Below are 25,783 nucleotides of genomic sequence, written 5' to 3'. Positions count from 1 at the left end.
GCAATGGTGGCCGAGACGGTAGCGGCGTCGGTCTTTCACACGGTAAGAATGGGTTTCGAGTCCCCATTCGGACCGTCCCTCATAGCAAGGGCAGACAATCAATCCTATCTCGGGTGGTGTCAATAAACCTAGTGAGTCAGCAATGGCAGGCCGGGGAGATCTAACTAGCAATCGCGACCGACTTGGACTACACATCTGATCCATATTTGAGAACTCTCTGTTTATACTTTTTAAAACTACCTTAAACAAATCCCGGTAAAACTAATAGGACAAATAGCCAATAAGGATTCCACCACATGGAAAGCACCCAAAGCAACGACAGTGAGAAGTTCTTGATACATTTCCAAAGTGATTGCTATATTAGTTTCGCAAATTGTTCATCGGTTCCCGCTTAGATCGAAGCAGGTATGGGCGTCCTCTACAGCATCAGTAGTGAGTGGCGATCGTGTTCAGACACACGCTCTTCTTGACACATCGGCATCCGTCGTAGTTGTAGCCCATCGGACAACACTTTTCACACGAGCACCGTTCGATCGGAGCAGCGTAATGCTCCCGATACTCCAGCACCGGCTTCAGACAGGTTCGGCAGATTGGGGTCGACGGGCAACAGGCTCCTGTGAACGAGAAACGCGATACGCGATGTGTTAACATCTACGGCGTCTTCTTTCGACTCTGTGCTTACCTGACGAGAGCTGAGCAATGGCCACAACGAGCAGAAGTGCTGCAAGAAAGTGTTTCATGTTGAGTGGCGAAGCTGGAGTCGGGATACTGAGAAGGAATTCAAGAGGGGATGGTGATTGACTGATCGTAGATGGCAAAGATGAGGTCTTTTATATGGCTTAGTTCTTTGTTCGATCATAAGTGAAATATGTTTAGGCATCAGATACGGATCAAAGAATAATGTTTTCATTCCACACGTTGATGGGCTCATGTTAACGATGAGCATCCTCGCAATGACAATCCTCGTGGCGAAACTGTGGTGAGTTTTTTTGTAAACAGTCAGGTGTTGCACGGTTATCCAAACAGGCACGTGTATACGCATGTTTGAAACGATTTAGTGGACATTGTAGGTCTCTAGAAGCTGTGTTGGACGAAGCTTGGGAATTGCGATGATAAGTCTGTACACGAATGTTACTATATTTTTAACCATTCTACTTAAAAAGCTTAGAATTTTGTAAGTTTGTTGAGTACGTTGTTGAAGCTTGTGTTTAATTACATTTTACACACCTGGCTGCAGTCTGCCATAGCAAATCAAATTAATCATAAATGTTTGTTTGTCTGGGATGCATTGCACAGCACTGCATTCCTGCGCCTTTGTGAATCGAGCCTGTACAATCGGGGCTGTTTGGCAGACCGGCAAGTCAAATGGAGCCTCCGTTTGTTTTTTTGAGGTTATCCACACTGGCACGTGCAAGGTGGGGCGCATGTTTTTCAACAATTTTTTAGATGCAGTTGGTCCAGGAATGTGTGTGCTTGAAGTGTATAATGCGTTATGTTGTAGGAGAATTCAAATCATCATACCACGTTGATCCTTGATTGATCGTGGAGTATTTGACCCTACTTTACTAATGATCGACTAAGAATCTTTTAACTTCGTACTAGACTTGTTTATACTTTTCATAGCCGAGTCTTTATTATAGTGGAAAACGATCCAGGTTAGTGTCCTTCACTCGTGGAACAGCAAGGCGTCACATGTATCTGGCTCGAATAATCCTGCATACACACGGTGCCATTCCAGGTAAATCCTTTCGGGCAGTCACAGTGAGGTTTCTGCTGACAGGCACAACCGAACACTTCACTACAATCGACGGTTTTGCAGCGTGTTTCACAAACGACACAGGTTTGGCAACTGCACGTCGAATCGTGTCCGGTAGGTAGTCCTAATGTTGAATAGAAAAGGCACAGATTACAGGACGTTGAAGGAGACATTTTTTTAGGTTTATTTTTACCTGATGCTTCAAGAGAGGCCATTGCAAGCAGAACCATCAACACAAGTAGCAGCTTCATCGTGTATGTTAAGGCAGTTTCTTTCAACACGAACCACGGACACAAGCATCTAATGCCAACAGTGTGCTGAAATGCTCCGTTTATATAGTGTGTAGAATAAAACTAGAAGAATAATCCCGGTGGACTCGAATCTAAGAAGGATTTTTTTCATGCAAGCTAACCAGATTTTTTTCATGCAAAATCGAAACGTGCATAAACAACAAACAGAAAAATAATAATATTTACAAAGCAGAAACAATATAGCCAAGATAGAAGCCATTCAATTATGTACAATTCTTTACTCTTTATTAGTTTGTTCAACAGCGCTTATTAATCCTCGCATTGACATTTGGCGACGCACGACTCTCCGTCCCAGCTTAAACCTTCCGGACACGGTGTCACCTTTTCGCACGGTTCCGACAGACAGAAATCCTCCACCGCATCACGTCCCTGCCCATAGTCCTCATAACCTGTTCCCAAAACCGAACGAGAAAGGGGTAAGGATTATGTGAGTGCATAAATTGCTTACTGCTAAACAGCGATTTAACCACCGGCTTTCCCATAACTCACCCATTATCATGTGAGCGAACAGCAGCACAACGATAGCGAGGTACGCAAACAGTTTCATCCTTAAGCGCGCTTTTAAGCGAAGCGAAATTATTTTACCAACTTCTGCAAATGGTGCTGACGTAGCGCCTTTGATCTTCGCTTTTATACACACAGCTTGTCGCATCAGCTCGCACATGCGCTGCTCTCGATGACGGTTTCTGTTCACGAATCGGCACGTACCTTCCGGCAAAACATTCATTCTGTGCTTGTTGGTGTTTTTCTAACACAAAACTAAAGAGACACAAACACAGCGGTACTTTGTAGGTATTTGGTTTTAGTTAAACAATTTATATATACGAGGAAGTGTTCTGCAAAAACTAGAGAATTGATCCTGGAATGGAAGAAGCTAAGCTATATGTGCTGTTCTACTTTATCTGCAGCAGCGAGATAACAAAAAGGTAGTCCAGTATAACTTCTCGGTAAGATGTTTTTTTTTCTCTTAAATCTTGGTCAACAACAATTTTTTTCTCATATTTCTCTCCTCGTAGATGTTTTCGTCACGAGAGTCCAACAAATGCGGGATTTAAACAACATATATTCATTCATTTATATTCTTTTCATATTTTTTTTCTCATATCCATATTCATAAACATATAATATCTCATATTTTCATAATAACATATTTTATCTTTCTCAATAGGAGCGAACCAAAGGTTTTCATAGAGCGAGAGATTCATTATCGTTTTTCGTTGCCAAAGGAATTTAATCTATACAAGTTTTATTTTCCTTCACTTGTCTATTTCGTGAAATCAGTATCATACAAAGTTATGTTTGATAATTTTATTATGACCCTTGCCCCGTAGAAGTCATCAGACTACCCCAATCAACTCGCTATTCGTTCTCATACATATCATGTGTTCGAATGGTTTTCATTCTAGCGATGGATAACTTCAACGTGTGTCACAAAAACACACACGATCGTACACACACGTGAGAATCGTTCTTCCGTGTGGTGATCCGGTCAAATTGCATAACTCCAGGCGTTACCCACTGTTGGGTGTGTTTATTCGACAAACCAAGGATTACGGTGGTGTATAAAATCTGCATGTATACCACACCCCCCGTCATGCTTCTCCTTCCCTCCTGGGCTCTGCAGCCGCAAGAGGTCTCTCTCTCGGCCTGCCATTACTAACTGGCCTTCTTCTAGACTTTGTATCCCCGTAGCTGCTGGATAGTCAGTCAAGGTGTGCGCACACGGATCGCACAGGGTCGTGTGAAAATCAACGTCACTACAGGCCTCAGCCACCAAACGGCGCTACTGACATATTTCTGTTAACTAAAAGTAGAAGATCTTAGTTTTGTATCTTCTTTGATCACCAACCAAGCCCACACACACACCCCAACTACTGTGAAGGTGCTTTTATTTTTTCTTAACCGCAAAAGTCTTTGGGTGGCGCGTTTTGGGGGGGGGGCGATCGAGGCGAGAGTTGAAACCGGTCCTACAGTTCCACCATGCCATGCCGCCGGAAAAACAGCCACACCCTTTGTTGCAAATGTGTAGCAAGTTATGCAATCCGCAGGACATTGCGATCTCGCGGTGTTGCTCGCTACGTTTCTTCTCGCTAGTGTTCCTTCAGCAGTCATTTCCGGATGGAGGATTGCTGACACGAACCACCAGTCGTACCAACGTGTGATATTACACTCTCTCGTAGTCATTCATGCGAAAAACACGTGGAATATGCATGATGATGATGCCTCTACATCCAGGCACTCATTCAATTTTTTTTCTCAACTGGTTCAGCTCTTCAAATGGTCCGGTGATAGCGGCGTTAGCGATGCGAGACTTCACACGGCAGGACCGGAGTTCTAATCTCATCCAGACCCGCCGCCCGCCCTTTCTCACCCCGTCCTCATCCCGCTTACGTAGGGCCTTTTCCCTCACACTAAGAGCCTTCAATACCCTGAACAAACGTACAAGAATAAATAAATACCCAATTCCCCCTTACACTATAAAACCGTGATCTTCCACATGCCATAGCAACAGTAAACGATAATGAAATCGAACGTCAGGTTAAAAGTACAACCACTACTAAGGTCAGCTATAGAACAGAACAAAAAAAAATTAACGATTCGAAATCTCCATTCTGTTGTGTCTTGATTTTGTTTTACTAATTAATATTATCACTTCCTATACGCTCAATGACGCTACGCCATTCACCTGTGGGTTCCCGTGCGATTGCACCACTCTCCAGTCGGCAACCTGACACCCTGACACAGTCCAAGGCAGCAGCATGACTTTGCCCCCGTCGAATCAGCAATGCGGTGCATGCCAAAGGACACACCTCTTACACACATATCACAGATCAGCCGACGCCGGCCTGTTGTTACAGCAGCTCTATTGCAACGTGCCGCTGGACTTCCCTAGCCGCTCAACGCGTTGACCTCCAAAAGATTAGCGCCCGCGCGAGGTTGGCTTGTCATCGGCATAGCATGCTCGCTCCTCTCCCGTTGATAGCGCACCATATGCTTGACGGGGTGGCGCATGCGATCACCCCGCCGTCAGTCGTGCGTTACGAACGGGCAAGCAAGCAGGAGGGGGGGACTGACTGTCTGTGCGCCCGTGACGTCACCCGCTGCGTCACCGACGCTGCATTATGCCCGCCATCAGTGCCCGTCCGTCCGCTCGGGGATGGATTGCGAACCGAGCCCAGACAGACGCGTGTGCGCCCTGCTCTGCCATTGGTTGCGACCGCAATCGAACGATGCTGTCACGCCGCGCACACTCACCGGCCAGCAGACGGGCGCGTTGTGTTGCGGAGGGGGGATCATTTGCTTATTTCGGTTCTTTTCTTTTGTCAAGTGGCAAGCAGCCACTTGGTATGTGGGCATGGTTTTGTATTATGCTTCGAGCATGATCACGATCGCAAACGGAAGAAGAAATAAGCTGATCGGATGTTGTGACCTAATGCACTTGATGCTCGCCTTTTTTTTTTCTCATACAACATGAATTGTATTGAGTCTCGAATACTGTCCTTCGGATATCTTGAAGGTCACAAAATTGATAGATGACGAATTCTCAGAAAAGATTCCTTCATAAAAGACGTCTGGTGAATTTGTGATAGCGAAACCAGTTGCTAACACGAAGAGATTCGGTAGCAAATCCCAACGGAACAGTCTCCCCATCACTATCTGGCTACCCCAAATGGGGTAGGTCAAGACCTCTCGAAGCTGTTAGTGACAAACAAGAAGAATATGAAACCCCCGGTTTGACTTGATCAAACAATTTTAATGTACACTTCCTTAATCTTATATATTCTATCGTCCATATATACACATTAATCACGCTCGCGTCGCCCAAAATCCAAGTTGTGGACGTGCTACCCTTTTGCACCCTTTGAACACTTAGTCAAGGGACGTTCAAAGTTCACGTAAACATTTTCCGACTAAAGATGACGAAATAGGTGCATCATCGCTAAATATACGATGCTTATCAGTGTGGACACTCGCATTGGCCCACTTTCCCTGTCCGTCTCCCTAAAATAGCACAATGAACCTAATGTTTAGACATGGAGATATTTCTGCAAGTGGAGGACGTTTCTCAGACTAAGCATTGACTAAACGTTATCAAACAATACCGGTGCAATACCGTTCAGGAAACTTTCCCTTCCCATGTTTTTTTTTAGCCGGTGACTCTGATTAAGTGTAATCCCACGGCGCATGCAACTTGACCGAATTTTGACGAAATCTAGCACGCTGACGAAGGTGTACACGGTCGCGCATATTGTTGGTCGTTGCCCTTTTGGGCAGGTCGCCTCACCTGCCGCAACATACAAAACGCGCGCAACAATCGTCGGTGAGTAATGGTGCGGCCAGGGGAAAGCGACCAGCCACAGTCGGGAGATATGACATCGCGGATACAGCGAGCAGTAACAATGACAACAGATAAACCGACCGAAGTGTGTTATCATGCGCGATTGCGATTGCTTTCGGCCGAATGAGACCACCACGATCGCGCCACGCGTACGATATTGCACCACAAATCGGACTCCGGAAGTTTCCGTCAAAGTCGCAATAATGGTCTAACTACGCCTTATGCATGCCATTTTTTTTTTTGTTATCATCAGAACAAAGCGGAACCTGTTGCATCTCGTTCGCATCTTGCCAAAGGTAGTAGACAGCTTCCTTCTGTCAGAAGAAAAACCCCATCCCGAAACCAGCCCAAACGCCACTGAGAAGCCACGGATAAACAAACCGCGTCCCTTTCCATACGAGCGAAAGAGAGATAGCGTATGCATTTCGGCGGGAGCATTACGATAAAGCGCATGCGAAAGAGAGCGACAATGCTGATTTCGCGGTAACACACTGCTGCGTGCTGCTGCTCCCGAAACGCACGCAATCGAACCATTCGCATATACGCGCGCGGCACACAGGCACCACGGTGCATGTGTATGCGTTACGTCGCGCGGTATGCGATTCGCGTATAACGCTCTCAGTGCGCCGCATGGTAACGCTCATTCATTGTAAGCAGCTCGGATCGTTCGCATCGTCGGAAGTCGTGCCGGTACGGAAAATCGGTGTTGTTGCGTGTGCGTGGTGTGCTTTTTTTCTTCTAGCCAAATCACGCCGAAAGTGAAGCGGGAAAAACAAAAGTGAAAAGAATCCCGTAGTTGGCTTAGTAATACAGGAAGAGAAAGAGAGAGAGAGATAGCACTCTGTGTTTTTCCCATTTCGGTGAAAATTACGCACCATTTTCGTGAGAGCGAGAGTAAGGAACAAAACAAAAAGGCAGCAACAACAACAACAGCAGCAGAACGGAAAGTCCCTCAAAGCCTAGCGTGACAGCAAAAATCATATGCGCGCTGTGTACAGAACGAAAACAACGTTCGCTGAAACGTGTGTGTGAGTGTGTGTGTGTGATTACAGGTCTACTTCGATGAGTGTGTGTGGAAAAGTGGAAAATTCTCTCTGCGTACGGAACGAATTTTTGCAACAACGCGGTCAGTCGTCTGTGTGAAACGAAACGCGAAACTAGTAAGGTGTCAGTGTTCCGGAGACACACGTCTCGAGTGCACTACCTGGCATCCCCGTTTGTATCCAGTGATTTTGCGACCGTAAACCGCACCTAGAATAGGGAGAGCTGTTGTGTGAAGTGAAATCCAGACCCCCCCCCTCGTAACGTCCTATTAGCCTCGAGATCATGCCTTCGGAACCGGAAAAGATTTTCAACCCGCATGCGGATGTCGCCAGCAAGGCGTACATCAACAGTATGCAGCAGTACCAGGAGTTCTACCAGCAGTCGCTGGAAAATCCGGGCCAATTCTGGGCGAACGTAGCGAAGCAGTTCCACTGGGAAACGCCGTACGATCCGAAGAATTTCTTCTCCTACAACTTTGACATCTCCAAGGGTCCCATCTTCGTCAAGTGGATGGAAGGTGCCTCCACGAACATTTGCTACAATTTGCTGGATCGTAATGTAAAGAACGGGCTCGGTGATACGGTTGCATATTACTGGTAAGAATACTACCCCGCTGGAACGAGTCCCAGTCTCGCCCCCCCCCCCCCCTCTCCCTCCGAATCGTTTCGTCCTTGCAGATTATGTAACTCGTGCCGCCTACTTGTTAGCGTTGTTGTAAATTCTGCACAGCGCGGAGTTTACATGCAGTTTTTGTAGTGGGCGAGCGAGATGGACTGCGTGTGTGTGTGTGCAGCTTTTTTTTTCATCTGTTTTAAAAAGAGTGAAACAGAACGCAAGACGCGAAAGGAAGAGCACTAACGCAACGGAAAAAGCGTAGTAGGCGATGCCTTTGTTTCGAGTCCTTCCGAAGAGTATGTGGAGGATGCGCGGACACAGCGTGTATGGCGGAGAGTGGTTCCAATTTGGAGCGTGTTGGGAAGTGGAAAACGAATCCGAAGGTCGAACCTCTGCGCTGCTGTTAAGGGGGGAGAGTAGATCAACCGCAAGAAGAACCCAGACGAGCGACGGGAGTACTACACCTGCAGGCTTACGTCAATTTGATTCATCGATTTTTGTTGCCTTCCCGTTTGTGTTGTGTTCACCCGCCTCCTGTGTTACGTTCCTTTCGAAGGGAAATTTTCGGGGAAAAATGAATCGCACGGATTACGTAGTACAGTACGGTTCTCGTTGGTGCATAGCGCGTTCGTTCGATAATTTGACCACCAGCTAGAATGCCGCAGGTTGCGGGTAGCTTGTCTTCCCAGCTTTGACTGGCTGCGGACACGGTGAAGTTATCGAACCGAACACCTCGGGGACCAGCTTGACCGGCCGTTCGGCACCAAGAGGTGTCGAATGAATAATGGAAGGTGCGCGGTGTTAATTCAGGTCGATTTAATTCGCTCTCCTCCGCACGTTGAGGTTAAGCGTGATTCCGTCCGCACCGTACCACCATTCCAGGGTAGCGTCTTGCGGTCCAGGCAGGTAGCCCCTATCCGTCCAGGGTGGCGAGAGTACCCTGTATCGGAGGTGCCATCTTTCGTGAACTACTGCAGTGTGGCAGCAGTGGACGCAAAAGTTCAAGTCATAGACATACACCAACTTCGAGACCTGGTTCCGTTGGTACTATCTACATACAGCGGGGAGGCTAGCATGTAAAGAAAAGAAAGGTACTATCACTACCACCACATACAGAGTCTGACATGGGGACGGCATGGGTACTGTGTGTGAGCGTGCTCTACATATTTCCTCGCATGTAAGCTTCCGCACATTCTAGAACCAATTCCGAAACGTATATCCAGACGATCATGGGGAACTCTCTGAAGGCTAGCGGGATTAAAAATAGACTTCTGGCCCTTGCATTGACAGAATCCTTTAACTTGTTCTGTATCTCTTTTTTAAGTTCTGTATGCTCATAGAGGTTGACTCTGAATGCCATGCAGTTAGTAACCTTCAACATGTACCACTTACATCAAGAGATCGGTGCAAGCAAGCAAGGTTTAGGTTCTTGTTAGCTGCAAGTAGAGTGCAATGTATGGATTCTAGGCTGTGGGCCATGACCATCGAACGAACACGCTTAACAAAACTATGTTACCCTCGCGAGTCAGAGCTTCAAGCAACAGGTGAATGGAAAAAGGCTTGTTAATAGCATAAATTTGCTCCATTTACAATACATGCGTCAGGTTTAAATCTGGAATGCGATCCCCTCTCCCTCATCAAGAGAATCGTGAGTTTCTGCTAGCCCACCAAATCCCATTTCCAGACTGAGCTACGATAGCGTTAAAGTAAATACGTTCGATCGATAGAAACCAATCCATTTGTGGCGCATTCGAAATTGGATGTCTGGGAGATCGAAATTGACAAGCGGGGTTCAATTTGTTAACAACCCGTCTAACGATTACTATGAGCATCTGCCGTGGACGTTTCAAGTGGCGGTGGTTTGAGTGACAGATTTTATGAGACATTAACGCGCGTTCCTTCTTGCTGCCTTTGCCCGGTGCCTCGTGTTTCGGCATTCTCAATGTTTATTCACAGTTACGTAGAAGGCTTTAAAAAAATTTTTCGGTCCCCTCTTCACTATTTACGTCACCTGGTCCAGTATGAGTTGTGTTTGTTTGTTGATCGTGTAAAGTCAATTTGCTTGAAATCATCTCTTCCATCTAGTAGGGGGAAACCCCTGGCAGTTGTAGCTTCATCGCAACCAACCATCTAACGTTCATCTCACGTAGGGAAAAATTATACCTGCAAGCGGGAAAAAAGGCCGCGTCTTACTATAGTGCGAAAAAGAAAGAGCAAAAACTACAACCAACCAAGGTCATGCCTATGATAGTGCGCCACAGAAATGCTTGAACGCCATCGGCAAAACATCTACTTCCCCACGGGAGGCCCCCAACCGGGGCATGCGAGCACGCGAAAACCGAATCAAGCACGTGACCGCGAATGTTAGAAGAATGATAATGGTAGAAGTACACACTCAGCATTTCAAACCAAAGTGCCACCAACTTCATCCATTACTTCCGACACTCCAGTTAAAGGGCTCGTAGTGTGCTGCATTCTCTTCTCGCTGGAGGGTCGCATGGTCACTTAAAAATCCTTCGCGTCACGGATGCTTTTTTTGATTAAAAAGGCTTTTTTTGTAATTAATAGGAAGAACGAGCTTCAATCTTTATGGTAGCTCATTAGACAGCGAAAAACACGTGTTCTCGTATCACACGGTGTCGTTTAGAGTAAATGGTTTAGAATGAAACATTCATCACCAACTACAAGCCGAACGATAGTGTGACGTTTCGACAGTGTAGTGATTTATTTTAATAATGCCCTCTAGCCGGGTGCAATCGAGCCAACGAGCCAGCAGCAGTTTGTGGGACTTTTTTTCCCCCTTTGCATGCACACCACCCCGCCCCGTATACGTGATTACGTGATTATGGTCAATTTGTGCCATTTTTCTGTCATCTTCTTTCGGTACGATTCGCGTTCCGCCCATCTGTGGCCGAACACCGCGTTATGTTATCTGTCCATTATCTATTAATTGTTAAATCATACGACATGCCATCTGGAATCAGTGAGCGAGCGGGAGTTTTCGTTGCGTCTACAATCGGCCGTTGTTACCAATTGCTTGTACTCCTCAACCTTGCCTGACCGTCAGCTTGACCCACCGTGTAGATTACGGCCGCAATTCGCAACAGTTGTGGAGGCCATCTCGGGAGTGATGGTTTGGGGTGTGAAGGGGTGGCTTTCTTTTATGGCTCGCCATAAACGCACCGTTGCGGGTGGTTGAGGATTAGCTACATTAAGCTTTCGATGTTATGGAGACACAATTTGATGATCATTTTCAGGTGACTTAAAGCTAGTGAGCAAATCTGTTGTTCTGTTAAATGTTGTTCCTATGAATTCGATTCAAGCGATTTAGAACAACCCGGCTCCAGAAGCTGGTTTAGCCTTGTGATATCAGATCTAATGCATGATATTGATCGCTTGGACCTCTGCTTATCTGTCTTGTAAAATTAGGCCATATAGAAATCAAGATCAGGATCAGGATGATAATCAGACTAGTAGATCAGATGAAGACTTCAACAAACTTTCATCAATTTTGGACGTTCTGATGAGGAGTCCTTCAAATTTCGGGAATCAACGTTGAAGAATTAGTTGTAACCCGGAACTATATCCTCCATATACAGGATAGATCAATATCAAACATCACCGGATACAGAGTTACAGAAACTTACTGCCCAGTACGCAAGACTCTGCTCCAGCTTGACCGTCGATTGAACAGCCGAACATGAGCGTTGCTGATGTGTGTACGCGTACTTCTGGATAATAGCATGTCGTTGACGTCAAACACCACTCGTGCCCGATCGTTTCGATTTTGCATAAATGAAGAGCTAACACACATCGCTTTCGCGAACAGGGAAACAAACAGTGCTCCTGCTGGTTAGTAGTTACACCACCAACAAAAAATACCCAAACCGAAACGTTTGACGTGGGCAAAGTTGTGTCAGACAATGCACCGCTCACACCACGGTTTCGCTGATCACGCCGTCCAGCTGATCAAGATGTTTACCGTGCAAGGTCAGCGGGACATGAAATCTGTCTATTTCTTCTAGCAACCACACACCAACAGTGTGTGCAAATTATCAAAGTTCATCCATATGACCTCTCGGACCTCATAACATAGTCAGTTTAAACTGGAACGCAAGTTCTTATCATATTGCACCTCTACAGTTCCGATCGAACTACCGCTGATGTACTTTTTTGTTCATTCCTTTGTTTGTTTCCCCAGGGAAGGAAACCATCCGGACGACTACAGCCGGCTGACGTACCGGAAGCTGCTGGAGGAGGTGTGCCGGTTCGCGAACGTGCTCAAGAGCCACGGCGTACAGAAGGGTGACCGGGTATCGATCTACATGCCCATGACCATGGAGCTCCCGGTTGCAATGCTAGCGTGTGCGCGAATCGGTGCCGTTCACTCGATTGTGGTAAGAACGCGGGACAGCTAAAGGAAAAAAAAAAAAAAACAGGAGAAACAAAACAACCAGCTGATTCCTTTCTATTTCTCATTGCAGTTTGCTGGGTTCTCGTCCGATTCGCTGGCGGAGCGTATGCACGACTGTCAGGCGAAGGTATTGATCACTGCCGATGGGGCCTGGCGTGGTGAGAAAATCCTTCACCTGAAGGATATCTGTGATACAGCGATGGACAAGGCGGAAGAGCTCGGCCATCGCGTGCAGACCTGTATCGTAGTGTCGCACATTAACCGCGTTACGCCGGGCAAGGAGAATTGGGATGATTCTTTTGATGTAGGTTTAGCAACGTCTGCACTGTAAGCTGTGTGCCAACCGTATCGCTAATCATGCCTAACTTGTCACTATTTTTAGACACCCTGGAGAGATGGACGTGACTTCTGGTGGCACCAGGAGATGGAAGATGCCGAACCGGCCTGCTATCCGGAATGGATGTCGGCGGAAGATCCTCTGTTCATGCTGTACACGAGCGGTTCCACTGGCAAACCGAAGGGTGTGCTGCATACCACGGCCGGCTATCTGCTGTACGCTGCGACCACGTTCAAAATCGTGTTCGACTACAAACCGCTTGATATTTACTGGTGCACGGCTGACATTGGCTGGATCACTGGACACACGTACGTTCTGTACGGACCGTTGGCAAACGGGGCTACGTCGGTCATGTTCGAGGGTACCCCCTTCTTCCCGGACACCGACCGGTACTGGGAAATCATCGACAAGTATAAGGTGACCCAGTTCTACACGGCACCGACCGCGATCCGTTCGCTGATGAAGTTTGGTGACGAGCCGGTACTGAAACACGATCTTTCGACACTGAGGTAAGTGAGGATTAGATTGCATGCGATTGAAAGAAACAACAATTATGATTTGATGTTTTGGATTGGCAGAGTGCTTGGAAGCGTCGGTGAACCGATCAATCCGGAAGCGTGGCTTTGGTACTATCGCGTGATCGGCAAGGAGCGTTGCTCGATCGTGGACACCTTCTGGCAGACGGAAACTGGTGGACATGTCATTACACCGCTCCCAGGTGCTACTCCGATGAAGCCTGGTTCTGCCGTACGTATACACGACCTTAGCGTTCTTGAGATCTAGTTTAATATTACTCTTCCGGTTCCGAATTCTAGTCGTTCCCGTTCTTTGGCGTGAAACCAACACTGCTGGACGAAAGTGGCACGGAGATTAAGGGTGAAGGTGAGGGCTATCTGGTGTTCTCGCAGCCATGGCCAGGCATGATGCGCACCCTCTTCAACAACCATCCGCGCTATGAATCGACGTACTTCTCCAAGTTTAATGGTTACTACTGTACAGGAGATGGTAAGCGTTAGCGATGTTAGACGATGAAAATAGGACCTACCAATGCGCCGTTCTTCGTATCCTCCAGGTGCACGTCGTGATGCGGATGGCTACTACTGGGTGACTGGTCGCGTAGACGACATGCTGAACGTGTCGGGCCATCTTATGTCCACCTCGGAAGTCGAATCCGTACTAACCGAGCATCCGCGCGTATCGGAAGCGGCCGTCGTCTCGCGTCCCCACCCGGTCAAGGGTGAATGTTTGTACTGCTTCATCACGCCCAACCAAAACGAAACGTTCGACAAGACGCTCATCAGCGAGCTGAAGGTGCTGGTCCGGGAGCGTATCGGTCCGTTTGCCCAGCCGGACGTTATCCAGCATGCGCCCGGTTTGCCGAAAACCCGGTCGGGCAAAATTATGCGACGAGTACTGCGTAAGGTGGCGATCAACGATCGTGATGTAGGCGATACGTCCACCCTAGCGGATGAGGCAATCATCGAACAGTTGTTTGCCAATCGGCCTACCAACTAAAGTGTACCCATCAACCGCCATGGAGGGCATGGTGCGCGAGTGTGGTGCCGATCGTTTGTTTAGGTATCTCATTGGGAAAGGATCAGTTTCTGTCGGCTTTTTCTGTACCATAACCATAACCTGCACCGTCACACAGACACACCGAGAGGGACAAATACGCATACTTACAAAACTTACGCCTCTAATGCCGTATATCGAAAAACTAATGCTGGACATCGGGGAACAAATGCAAAGGATGGGAGAATGCGCGTGGTGCAGGACTACCACATGCGTACACGCTAGCTCGAATTTGCGATAAGAAAGGTGGACATACACGATTTCAGTGCAGTTGTAGCTTTTAAGAAGATGATGCCCCCCTCTCCAGACAGGGGGGTTGCTGGATTTTTGGACGAACGTTTGCGCTAGATCGAGCCTATTGCTGTGTAACGCTGATCGGTACGGAGTACGTGCACACACATACTTTAAGTAGCTGTTATTGCATTGTAACCAACTTAAGGCTATTTGTTTTTAGTATTAAATGTTTGCCTAGGCTAGCCAGCCGCCCAGTGGTGCTCTCACACGCGTGGCCGGGGGTGAAGTAAACTCCCGCTTTTCTCGTTTGTTGGCAATCTCAAAAGAAAAAAATCGGAAAAGTGAAGGCTTCTTAAATTTAAATTAATATTTTTGTGTTTTTACATCCCGCAGTCATCGGGTAGGTCGGGTGAACGAACACGAGCGGGCCTGCTCCCCAGGTGTTGCGCTATTTCAAGGGAGAGAAAAGCTGGTGTTATCAGAAGTCCTCCTATTCTGTGTAGGGTTAGGGATATCTCGCATAGCGATGATTGATTGCGGAGAGACACAGACAAAGTAGGCCAATGTGTGAGTGTGTGTATGGTGTTGAATATAGAATGCAAAGCATACTATGATTTAATAGTGAAAAAGTGGGCGAAGAAAACACACACGCACTCACACACACACACACACACAGTCACACACACAGTCACACAAACGTCTCCCTTTTCCCCCCGTTCATCTCCCTTTTCCCCTTTTTCCATTCTAAACCGCCATACACGTGTGTAAATTTCAAACCGAACACGGATACGCACACACACACACAACACGTGCGGGAAAATGATAGCTATATTCCGCGCGGTAATCATACTTTTTTATTATTATTTCCATTGCTTCTTTACTTTAATCGTTTATAAGTTTTGTCACAAATAAACACTCACAACGCTTGACAAAAGCCACGTACGCTAGACTACACTTAAAGTACCCGAAACCCCATTACCACTTCACTACCATACCATGCTAGTACCTCACACGGTTCCTCAGTTTCTCTTCTACATGTTTGGGCCACAGATGACGCTGACGATTCCATTGAGCTCTACCGTTCTATAACTATAAATCAACACATATCATTTTCCGCTTCTTGGGTGTTTCTTCACCTATAGGAAAGGAAAACTAAAGAAAACCCATTTGTAGAATTAAGGAAAATCTATGCCACCCCATTGCATTGTATTAGAAGTTTATCAACTGTTAAACCGTAGCGGCTATAGCTCTGCTCACACAAACCCGAGCAGCAAAGTGTATTCCCCTTTGTCGCGGGTTGTTATCTGGGACTGGAAAATTGTGCTACGGAGCATCGGCGAGAAACATTGGAAAGCAAGGTTTCGTTTGGACTATCCGGCCGCGCGAAAGTCATTTGGCGGGGATAGGGTTAGAAAAAAAAGCTGGTTCGCGTAACCTTATGCTTATCATCGCCCAACAACGATACATATCATGTGTGCGTGCCTACACACCAAAAGCCACTCAAAGCAGGGTGGGGAGAGACTGAGCAATGCTGGGTCAGCAACAGTTGGCCTAGTTCTTGGTGCGCTCCCCGTTTATGTTGTGGTGGTCATTTGTAATTGGGGTATACTTTTGAGAGTGGTAGCTGGATGTGCGATCAGCTTGCACTACGCTACCACTTACTTACTTTTACTGTAGCACTGCGCCTTAGCACAGGCCAGCCCAATATACCTGCATGTTGTTCGTTCTCGTGAGTCTATACAAAACTCGAAGGATGTAGTGCTCATTCCAGATATTAAAGAAATAACTAATGAAAACCAGAAAAAAGTGAAACGCAAATAACTGTACTGATGCAACACGATACTGGAATAAATATTCTACCGGAACATATCAATGTTATGCAAAACTGATGCAAATTATAATGCTGCTTTTTCCATGTTCTTACCTTCGCAAAAATTCGTTCAACGAACGAAAACAAATGCTTTTCTTTGGTCTTATATCTCGCATCATGTTTTTCCTCTTCCTACGGTATATAAAGTGCATTTTTAAATAGAATTAAATAGCCTTTAGAGGCTTTAGTTTCAGTCAGCATGTGGTGGGCATTTCTTATCGTGACTCAAACCGCAACGATAAAGAATCTTTATGCCACAAAGGATCCAGACTTCGTAACCACAGTTTTCTGTTCTATTTGGGATAGATAACGTATTAGACAGTCCTATATTGATTAAGTTATCGAGTTTTTGTTGTCAATATTTCAAACCCAAACAGATAAAGCTCATTTTGGTGTTGTAAAACGTGACTGTTTGTTTGAACCCCTTGAAGCATAATTTTATATCCAAGTAACGGTCGATTCGTATGACAGTTAACGTATTTCGGCAGATGTGTTCGAAATGTTCATTCGGTTGCAGGGGTGTCAAACTTGCCTGCCGTAAATTCTACTTCTAGCTTTTAAATGTTTAATATTAGGTAAGTGATTGCAGTATGATGCATAATACATTATATTCAATCTAAAACTGTGCTTTTTCATCAAGTTTTTTTTTCAATGTTGCTCTATTTCGCATGAAATTTTGTAGCGTGTATAACAGCATATGGCTTGTTGGCCACCACTGGCCCGCATTGAAGCTGTCATTTTGACGTGCGGTTTGTTTACACAACAAAACCATTCCCATGTTTGTGATAAAAGATTAGAAACGGTGATTGTGCACCATAGGAAAACATAGAACAGCATTCACCTAATCTAAAACCGAAGTGGACGCAAGAGCACCCGAACTATAGCCGAAGAATACCGACAAGTGCGCTTTCGAGGCTTTGTTTTCTTGTGCGATTGTGGTATGCAAATCGGTCAGTCTGTGTGAAGCACGCAAACAGTAAACAATAGCAACGGTACGGGTGATAACAGCCGAAGGAATTACTTACCTGTTAATTGATAGTGCTTCTGTGCTGTGAAATTACACTCCCCGATGGCGCTCAATCTGGACGAATGTTACGAGCATGTGCTCGGACTGGTGGAGACTGCTGGAAGTGTACGTTACGCAAGCAACCCCACAGGATTGCTATCCCTTGGGTGGACACCGCGTTCATCGATTGATTGTTGTGTTCCTATTTTTAGCTAATCGCTTCCAGAAACTCCCAGCGGAAGCGCGTGGTAGAGAAGTCAAGTAATATCGATCTGCTGACCGAAACCGACCAACAGGTGGAGCGTATGCTGATGGAAGGTATTACGGCCAAATATCCGGACCATAAGTAAGTACCCAGAAAAAGGCGGGAAAAGTCATTCGCTTAGTTAACAAATATAAATTTTCATCTTCTAGATTCATCGGTGAGGAAGAAACGAGCGAAGGGAAGAAGGCGGAACTAACCGATGCACCTACCTGGATTATCGATCCGGTAGACGGGACGATGAACTTTGTGCACAGCTTTCCCCATTCGTGCATTTCCATCGCGCTGCTGGTGGAAAAGGTGGCAGAAATTGCCATCATCTACAATCCCATCGTTGGCCAAAAGTTTACCGCTCGCCGTGGGTTGGGTGCGTTCCTGAACGGTAACCCCATACGTGTGTCTGGTGAGACGGTTTTCGAACGTGCACTGGCAACGACGGAATTTGGAACCTCTCGGGAGGAGGAAAAGACACGCGTTGTGCTGGAAAACATCGGGAAGCTTGTGCGACGAATTCACGGGTAAGAACTGATGGAGAAATTGAAAAATGATGCTGGAGCTTCATTTTCGTAACAAATTCCCCAACAGCTTGCGTAGCCTGGGATCGGCTGCCCTCAACATGGCGATGGTGGCACTCGGCGGAGCAGATTTTAACTACGAATTTGGCATTCACGCCTGGGATATTGCGGCCGGGGATTTGCTGGTCCGTGAAGCAGGTGGCGTGTGTCTGGATCCTGCCGGTGGTCCACTGGATCTAATGTCACGACGAGTGCTATGCGCCAGCTCTCAAGAACTTGCCGATAAGGTGGTAGATGCCTTAACGCAATTCTATCCCGAACCAAGGGATTAAAGTGTAGCCATGAAACTTTATGTACTTCCAACCTAACAAAGCAAAAATAATTATCCCTCCCCTTACTGTACTTACCTGTCCCTAATAGCCGTGCAATACAAAGTTAAATAAATAAATGTTACTCCAAAACACACGCAACCATGTAACGAGTTGTATCGAGCGTAGTGAAACTGCTTAACACTAAAACATTTCCATTTTATTCACGGTCTGCTTATAACACTCCTTGTCAACGAATGGCCATTCTTTTTGTTTTCTGTATTCCAGTCAGTTCCGAAGTGTGCGTCGCTTAAAACTTGCCTCTTTAAAGTAGTGTTGCAACTCAAAACAAGTGTTGGCAAAGAAGGAAAGCAAAACAACCCATCCAGCTAATCCTTTCCGGCTCGCACGGGCACGGGAAGCTTGGCCCAGGAAAATTGGCTAAAAATCCGGGAAGGACACAGACACACCCACACACACACACAGTATAATCTCGCTAATCAAAAGGCAACAATATGCGTAACAAAAATATGTATACGTGTATAGATGTATACGGGTTTGTTTCCACTTATCATAATATACGTATAGCTAAGTCGTAGTCTCACTTGCTGTCCCACACAGGGAGTCTTGTGTTTTGCCTCCCAGTCGGCGCCCTCTCAATAAAAAACACTGTGTAAAAGCTGTGTACAGCGAAATAGTAACAGTAGATAAATAGAATGTTCTTACAACAAGGTTACGCGGCGAACGGTTAAAATGATTCTACTATAGTGAGGGGAGGGGGTCTCAAATTCACTAACAACCTTGCACCTATTCCTAACGTACGCATTAGAAAAGGCAGACAAACTTTAAATGGTGATGGAGATTGAATTGCTACAGACACAAGAGTCCGCCCAATTTTGCTTGAGTCTTACGTACTTCCTTCGAGACTTTAGTTGGGGTCTTTTAGGGCCTTCGAGAGAGTACTTGATTGACCATCTTGTCGATCGGAAATTTGGGGTCTCCCAACCCCATAAGGGTCATGGAGTGGGGAAGCATCCGGACAAGAGACATCTTCCAAGGAACGTTCGTTTGAATATCCCAAAGAGCAAGGTTCCCAGAGGAAGCTAAAAAGGTCAAAATTCCACGCAGCCTCTACATGCCAGGATTCGTCACGGTAATTGTCTAACTTTGTTTAGAAAAGGCGCGACTTGACTTGAGATTTCATATAACAATGCCTAGCTTTTCCAGAATATTCATTAAAATTATTGACGGAAGTAGCAATGTGTGGGAATGTCTAACTAGAGGAATGATTAAGCCACCAGAGCCATAGTTTACCTTAAGGGCGAGAGAAACAAAGGCTCATCAGGTATCGTTTAAAATGAGTCTTCATTTTTTAATGCATACGTTAGAACATCCTGCCCTTTCGTCTTCCATCAACCATCATGAGGATGATGATGAATCAACGTTGTTGGTAAGCGCAATTCAAATGGGATATTCCTCACAGTTTTGCAATCGATCCCAAGAAGATGAAAAACCTACCGGTCATACAGGCTTAAAATTAGTATCTCGTCTTTTGTCTAAAAATTACAGCACCAGTTGTTTGTTCACTTAAGTTAAAAAGTCTCAAGTTGCCTACATTGTGCCTTACTACAGCTTGCGAGTCCTCGCATCTGATTGTTTGGGCGCTGCTCGCTCAATATATTCTCCCTTCCCCGGCCAGCTTCATATGCGCAGAAATATATTTGCGTAAAATGGAGTTTCGCTAATGGCGGGAAAACATTTGTGGCTACGCATTTTGCTATTATAGGGTATGATAGGTACTACTGCTATTGCTACTACAATTGCTGCTACTATTGCTATCGCTCGAGAACCTGCCTCGCATTGTCACAACTCTGGAGAAGGAAGAAGGGTTTATGAACAGCGAGACACACACACACACACAACGAGACACCACATACATCGAAGAATTCGAGTACGAACGAACGAGCTATTTTGTTGATGGCCACTACGTGCTTACTTACTAGCTAGCTTACTTCCTCACTTATCTGCTGGTAAGCTGTACCACACTGTCTCTCCCTTCTACTCTCGGTATCGGCTTTATCTGAAATTCCGTATCATCAGTACACCGGGTGGTTTCTGTGGTTACCGTGGCCGGTTAGCAGGGCCACCGTACCACGCTACTTATTGCTATGGGTCGTGTGTACAACAGCACCATACGTTTTGTTATCAGAGCGAACCTGATATTGCTTTTGCTTCCGTTGTGAATAATCGGTCGGTCGGTCTTATCTAGTCGGATGCTGCCTCTGCTACAGGGCTACAAGTGGTACTGTGGGTGATAAATTCACATCGATATTCACAGTGATATGTGTTCCATACAATATGCCAGGATAGCTATGAGATGCTCCTCTAATCTGATGTGTACGTGGATTGATAATGGGGGGGGAGGGGGGGGGGGTCACTCCTATCACCTGCTTAACTTTTACGCCTCTTGTGGCCTAGTGGAAGTAGCGCTACACGCCTCACTGCAGATCCTCCTCACATTTGGGCACATCGAAGATTTCCGCAAACAGCGGCGGCAACCGGATCGTGCTCCAGTTCGTCCGGAACCACTCCAGATGGGCGGAATGTTTCTCGCCCAGCATGCGCAGCTCGTGCACCCGCGCCTCTAGGGCGGGCATAATCTGTAGCGCACTCATGCCATTGTTTGCCCGCGAACGTGTAATTTGTACTCGTAGCGCTTCCGCTATACATTCGCGTGCTTTCAGGATCAGCTTCGTCTCGACCAGTCCGGGCCGGTCGGACAGCAGGATGAGGGCCGAGTACAGCCCTATCTCCGTGTCGCTCAGACAGCAACTGTTCAGGCCGGTGGTAAAGTTGAACAGTGAATTCGCGTACTCTGACTACAAAGAGAGAAAGCGGATGAAACAAAAGGTCCTCGAGAGACAAGTACGGCCGCACTTACATCGTAGATCACCTCCAGCTGCTGTCGCGTGATGTACACACCGTCGTCAAACGTGAGCGTCGAATCGTTCGTCGAGCGGGCCACGTGCGTTAACCAAACCTCGAAAAATCCGAGCTTGATCAGGATCAGCTGATCGTCCTGCAGAAACTCACCGAAGCCTGGGACTCGCTTCGCAAACTCGACGATCCTCTGGACGGCCGGTGTCATGCGCATCGCGTACTGCTGCCACAGCCAGATCCGTTGATCCTCGAGCGATTCGAGTGGCTGGAGTGTGGAAGAGAACAGTGATTAGCTCGCGTGTGATCTTCACCAATTTCATGGTGTGTGCGCCTCTTACGTTATGTTTCTCGCTGTAGTTGAGCAACGATATCCGGTTCTGGTCTTTGACCAGCTCGCTCGTGTAGGTACAGTGGCCCCGGTGAGCCTGCGCAATGCACTGGATGATGTCGTACACGGACAGTTCCGGCGGTGTGAATGTCATCGAGTCGGGCAGGATCGTCGTGGTGGAGGTGCTGATCTCGGCGCAGCCACTGGTAGACATCGGTGTGCTGCTGTTGTTGTTGATGGCGGTGTTGCTGCTACCGTTGATTGAAGAAGTGGTGATGCTGGTCGTGGTGGTGGGCATTCCGTTGCTGGTGCTGTGACCGCCACCGTTCAGCTGCGCGACCGAAGGTGTCGTCGAGTTGACGCAGATGCTCATGTTCTCCTCGCTACAGCTTCCCGCTTCTCGGGACTTTTTCGGCACGCGTCCATACCGAACCGCTGGAAGGAAGGATAGAAGAAGGAATATTGATGAAGTTAGAATTAAAGTTAACCAAACGGAAAGTCTCCCGATAGAGTGGGGCCGGTTGATGGCAACTCGAGCCATCCCTTCCCGAAGTTCAACTAGTAACTACTTTTCACCCTCGGCACACACACACGCACACACGCACGCAACCATTTACGGCAGTATTGTACGTTCCGCAAACAGAAAGCGCAACCATAATTGCATAGCGCCCACACGACGAATCGATTATGCACCCCTTTACCACAAGCCGGCTGGCACACCGGCTGGGGTCGCCGGCGAAGAAACGTGAACCCCTATCTCTTGAGCGGCAGTAACTCAGCAAACATGCATTTCACCCCCAAGGGTGGTGCACCCCTCTCGGTGTAGCAAAATGCAGGTCGGTTAGCCTGCTGTTCCCTCTCTCACTCTCACTCTATTGCTCCTCGAGAAATCCACTTCAAACGTAAGGTAGAGTCCCGAGTAGGGGAGAAACAAGAAAATTGTAAATAAATCCAAACAAAATGCCAGAAGAGAAAAGTGCAAACTATTACCCGGAATAGAGAGAGAATGAGAGAGTGAGAGAGAGCCGAGGGATAGTATATGGATGCAAATTTTTACTTCCGCCTACTTCGATGCACTCGCGACAGGATTTTTTTTGACTCGTTGTTTGAACTTTTCCTTTTACGGCATCAAAGAGCTGGAAGCTCCGGGAAAGAAAAACTAAAATCGGGAACTCCCAATAACACGAACAAGCTGGTAGTCGTATTGGGAGGGCCAAAGGGTGCGCCTTTATGGGGAAACGGAATTGCTTGTCGAAAAAGGGTTGCAATGTAACTTCATGCACACACACACTCGTATTTTTTACAGATATTTTTTTTTGTTGCGAAATCTGCATCTGTGGTCGGCGTAAAATTGTGTGCTGGAACTAATGGGCAGCCTTTTTTTTTGCTTTGTCCAGCCACTTCGAGAAGGTGTGCCATAAATTTGATATTGAGACATTGTGGTAAATTGTAGCTGTATCAGTGTTCTTTAATGCAAGATGATGACAGAAAATAGTTAAAAAGATATGTAAGTTGAGTTTAAAGCAGATTTTACAGCATTATAATGTTCCCAGTTAAGAATGGAAATGAGATGCAAAAAAACGAGAAAATTATTATAAGTTAGTCATATTTAATATATAAAAATATAATAAATTAATGTATTCGTGATAAAAAAGGGTAAAAACAATTAGTTTAATTGAAAAGAAACCGTATTTTGTAAAAAAAATTATATAACAAACATAAGTTAATAGTTTTGTCTGATTTGTTAAATTTATGAAGAAAAGAATTTCAGTACTCTTTCTTGTATGAAGTTGTCGAAGCAAAGATAGATATCCAAGTAAAATTTTGGGCTAATTTTAAACAGTAGAAACAATCTAAATTTATGAAAAATAATATAAAAATTAAGTTAAAAACTTTGAAGTTATAAAAATACTGTGTTTTGATGTAGAATGAAAGATTTTTTTGAAACTAGAAAACTAATAAAATGGATTTGCCACGAAGATGAATCAAAACATTAATAAAAAAATTGTACAGAAATAAAAGGAGTTTAAAGGAACGCAAAGTGACTGCACGGCAAACATAATTGTTTGTTAAAAGTGTCAACTGATGTTAACTATGTGAAAAATGCAGTAAAATAGATTAAACTACTGAAAAAAATATTAAGAAGGTAGAATGATTTATTAAACCCATGATCAATAAATAAAACGTTCATAAATCGGGCTTTGCAAGAACTTGGAACAAAAATATCAAATTAATCTATTTCTGCTTACAAATGTAGCAACCATTAAGTAACTCCTTCTTCATTACCTAAATTTATTTCAATAATAGCTTCAAAAGCTCATCAGTAACAATGCAGCTCAGTTACCTCACCTCAGTGCCTCACCGAATCTCGCACGATTAGGCACGCGAATTGATAAATGTTCGCAAATTGTTACCCACGCGTCCCCGAAGCTCACTCAAATAAAACCATTTCACCCTTTCGCACGCATTGTTCCGCCCCGGAACCCGGGGGCTCACGTTCCAAGCCTTCGGACGATCTAAGTTCCTGTTCTCCGAGGGTGAAATGTGCAACAGCATAGCCGAAGCGAAGAAAGAAATGTGTCACGATATCAAAACACGCGGGACTGTGGAGGGAGAGAGAGAGAGAGCGGAAGTTCAAAGAACTCGAGCGCCACATTTTCCGCAAAAACCTGGGAATGGCCGCCGGCGGTATCATAAATTGCGGAAAGAAATTGCACAAGGCACACACCACCAGCACTAGTAGTAGTTGTTGATGTTGCTGTTGAGCAGGGCAGCCCACACACTACCGAAGCTGAAGTGGAAGAGGCAGAAGCACGCCAACAGTTGCTGTGGTGCATTACTTCACCGGGTACTGGCACACCCGCACACCCGCTGTAGCATAACTGGCGCTCGTGGAGGAAAATTATGCTACGATAAGCGACCGGTACGAGGGTCGCATTTGGCATTTTCGCCTTCATTTCACCAACAGTAACGACAACTATGCGAACACGGCGATGACTGCACACGTCTCACAGTTCCTGGTTGCAATGTTTGGGACAGTCCGGTTACTGTTTTTTTTTTTTTTCGTCTGCCTTTCCTTTTCCCCTCGGTTTTAATCAGGTGACACGCAAGGCATTTGTCATCAGTCACACGGAACTCGTACACGAAGGTGTACATTACAATGCTCCGAGACACAGAAAATGGGAGCTGAGGATACACTACCGTATCAATTTGCTCCCAACCCCCAGGAAGGGTGCGTTTGTAGGGGATGACAAAAAAACGGGAGAGCAAAGCGTTTAAGCTCGATTTTATCGTTACTTTCGTCTTCTAACTGGCTGGGCTAATTGTAGTTACGGTTCCTGGCTCGAGTAAGTGTGTGAACTATTAGTGCAATCTGTTACGGTAAGCGTCTGCGGTGGATCATGAGATTGGTCAACACGCTTTTGTAAGGTGGGATTAGAGCTGAAGTTAATTAGCAATGGGGGGTTTTGTGGTTAGAAAACCGAACCGAAGTACAATAAAACAGACAAATGGGTAGGAACATGAACATGCATTCTGTGTAATACAGAAGCCATTTTCTAACCCTTAATCCTGTTGGGTAATTGGCGAAATAGAGAAATTTGTTCGACAGTAAAATACGTCTGAAAATTTATTTTCAAAGTGATTTTTTCTACAGGATTTTGTTTTGGTTTAATTTAAGTTTTATAAGACTGTTAACGTTAACAAAAAGTAACAAAATTTTATAAAATATTTTTGGAAAGAATATTTAAGCAACAGGTACCAATAACCGAGCATTAAAACGATACATACAGTGATGGGCAATGTAATAAGAGTGCCTTATTTAGTAAAATCGTTTAAGGTGAGATTAGGATGCAATTATTCAACTAATTAAATAAAAAATAATAATTTTGCGGTGGATTATGAGAAAACGAGATTTTGATTGCATCGACCAT

At 45.8% G+C, this 25,783-nt stretch overlaps 3 protein-coding genes across 3 annotated transcripts in view; 2 read left to right on the top strand and 1 right to left on the bottom strand.

The window, feature by feature from the left end:
* Positions 1-7,036: 7,036 nt before the first annotated feature.
* On the top strand, positions 7,037-16,495 carry LOC118514376 (acetyl-coenzyme A synthetase). Its single transcript, XM_036061243.1, has 7 exons — positions 7,037-8,046; positions 12,267-12,462; positions 12,550-12,783; positions 12,862-13,325; positions 13,395-13,563; positions 13,632-13,821; positions 13,889-16,495. The coding sequence occupies exons 1-7, from the start codon at positions 7,733-7,735 to the stop codon at positions 14,329-14,331; spliced, it is 2,010 nt and encodes a 669-aa protein (XP_035917136.1). The 5' UTR covers positions 7,037-7,732; the 3' UTR covers positions 14,332-16,495.
* Positions 16,496-17,179: 684 nt separating this feature from the next.
* On the top strand, positions 17,180-18,748 carry LOC118514395 (inositol monophosphatase 1). Its single transcript, XM_036061276.1, has 4 exons — positions 17,180-17,624; positions 17,711-17,844; positions 17,913-18,278; positions 18,346-18,748. The coding sequence occupies exons 1-4, from the start codon at positions 17,562-17,564 to the stop codon at positions 18,605-18,607; spliced, it is 825 nt and encodes a 274-aa protein (XP_035917169.1). The 5' UTR covers positions 17,180-17,561; the 3' UTR covers positions 18,608-18,748.
* Positions 18,749-18,750: 2 nt separating this feature from the next.
* Positions 18,751-25,783, bottom strand: part of LOC118514380 (ecdysone-induced protein 78C) — a 28,193-nt gene continuing 21,160 nt past the window's right edge. The window contains exons 4-6 of the mRNA XM_036061254.1: positions 21,862-22,286; positions 21,525-21,788; positions 18,751-21,462 (exon numbers count right to left, since the gene is read on the bottom strand). Of these exons, the coding sequence (XP_035917147.1) occupies positions 21,082-21,462; positions 21,525-21,788; positions 21,862-22,286 (1,070 nt within the window). The 3' untranslated portion in view covers positions 18,751-21,081. The remainder of the gene's footprint in view (positions 21,463-21,524; positions 21,789-21,861; positions 22,287-25,783) is intronic.

Source organism: Anopheles stephensi, chromosome 3 (assembly GCF_013141755.1).
Source record: "Anopheles stephensi strain Indian chromosome 3, UCI_ANSTEP_V1.0, whole genome shotgun sequence".
NCBI classification, from domain to species: domain Eukaryota; kingdom Metazoa; phylum Arthropoda; class Insecta; order Diptera; family Culicidae; genus Anopheles; species Anopheles stephensi.
Note: the sequence above shows the minus strand (reverse complement) of the source record. Positions and strands in the feature narration are given on the sequence as shown.

Bases quoted from the DNA above. Each gene is read 5' to 3' on its own strand.
- LOC118514376 (XM_036061243.1), top strand. From the start codon at position 7,733: ATGCCTTCGGAACCGGAAAAGATTTTCAACCCGCATGCGGATGTCGCC. The intron at 12,463-12,549 runs GTAAGAACGCGG...TTCTCATTGCAG, and splicing joins GTGCCGTTCACTCGATTGTG to TTTGCTGGGTTCTCGTCCGA. The intron at 13,326-13,394 runs GTAAGTGAGGAT...TTGGATTGGCAG, and splicing joins CACGATCTTTCGACACTGAG to AGTGCTTGGAAGCGTCGGTG.
- LOC118514395 (XM_036061276.1), top strand. From the start codon at position 17,562: ATGGCGCTCAATCTGGACGAATGTTACGAGCATGTGCTCGGACTGGTG. The intron at 17,845-17,912 runs GTAAGTACCCAG...TTCATCTTCTAG, and splicing joins GCCAAATATCCGGACCATAA to ATTCATCGGTGAGGAAGAAA. The intron at 18,279-18,345 runs GTAAGAACTGAT...ATTCCCCAACAG, and splicing joins CTTGTGCGACGAATTCACGG to CTTGCGTAGCCTGGGATCGG.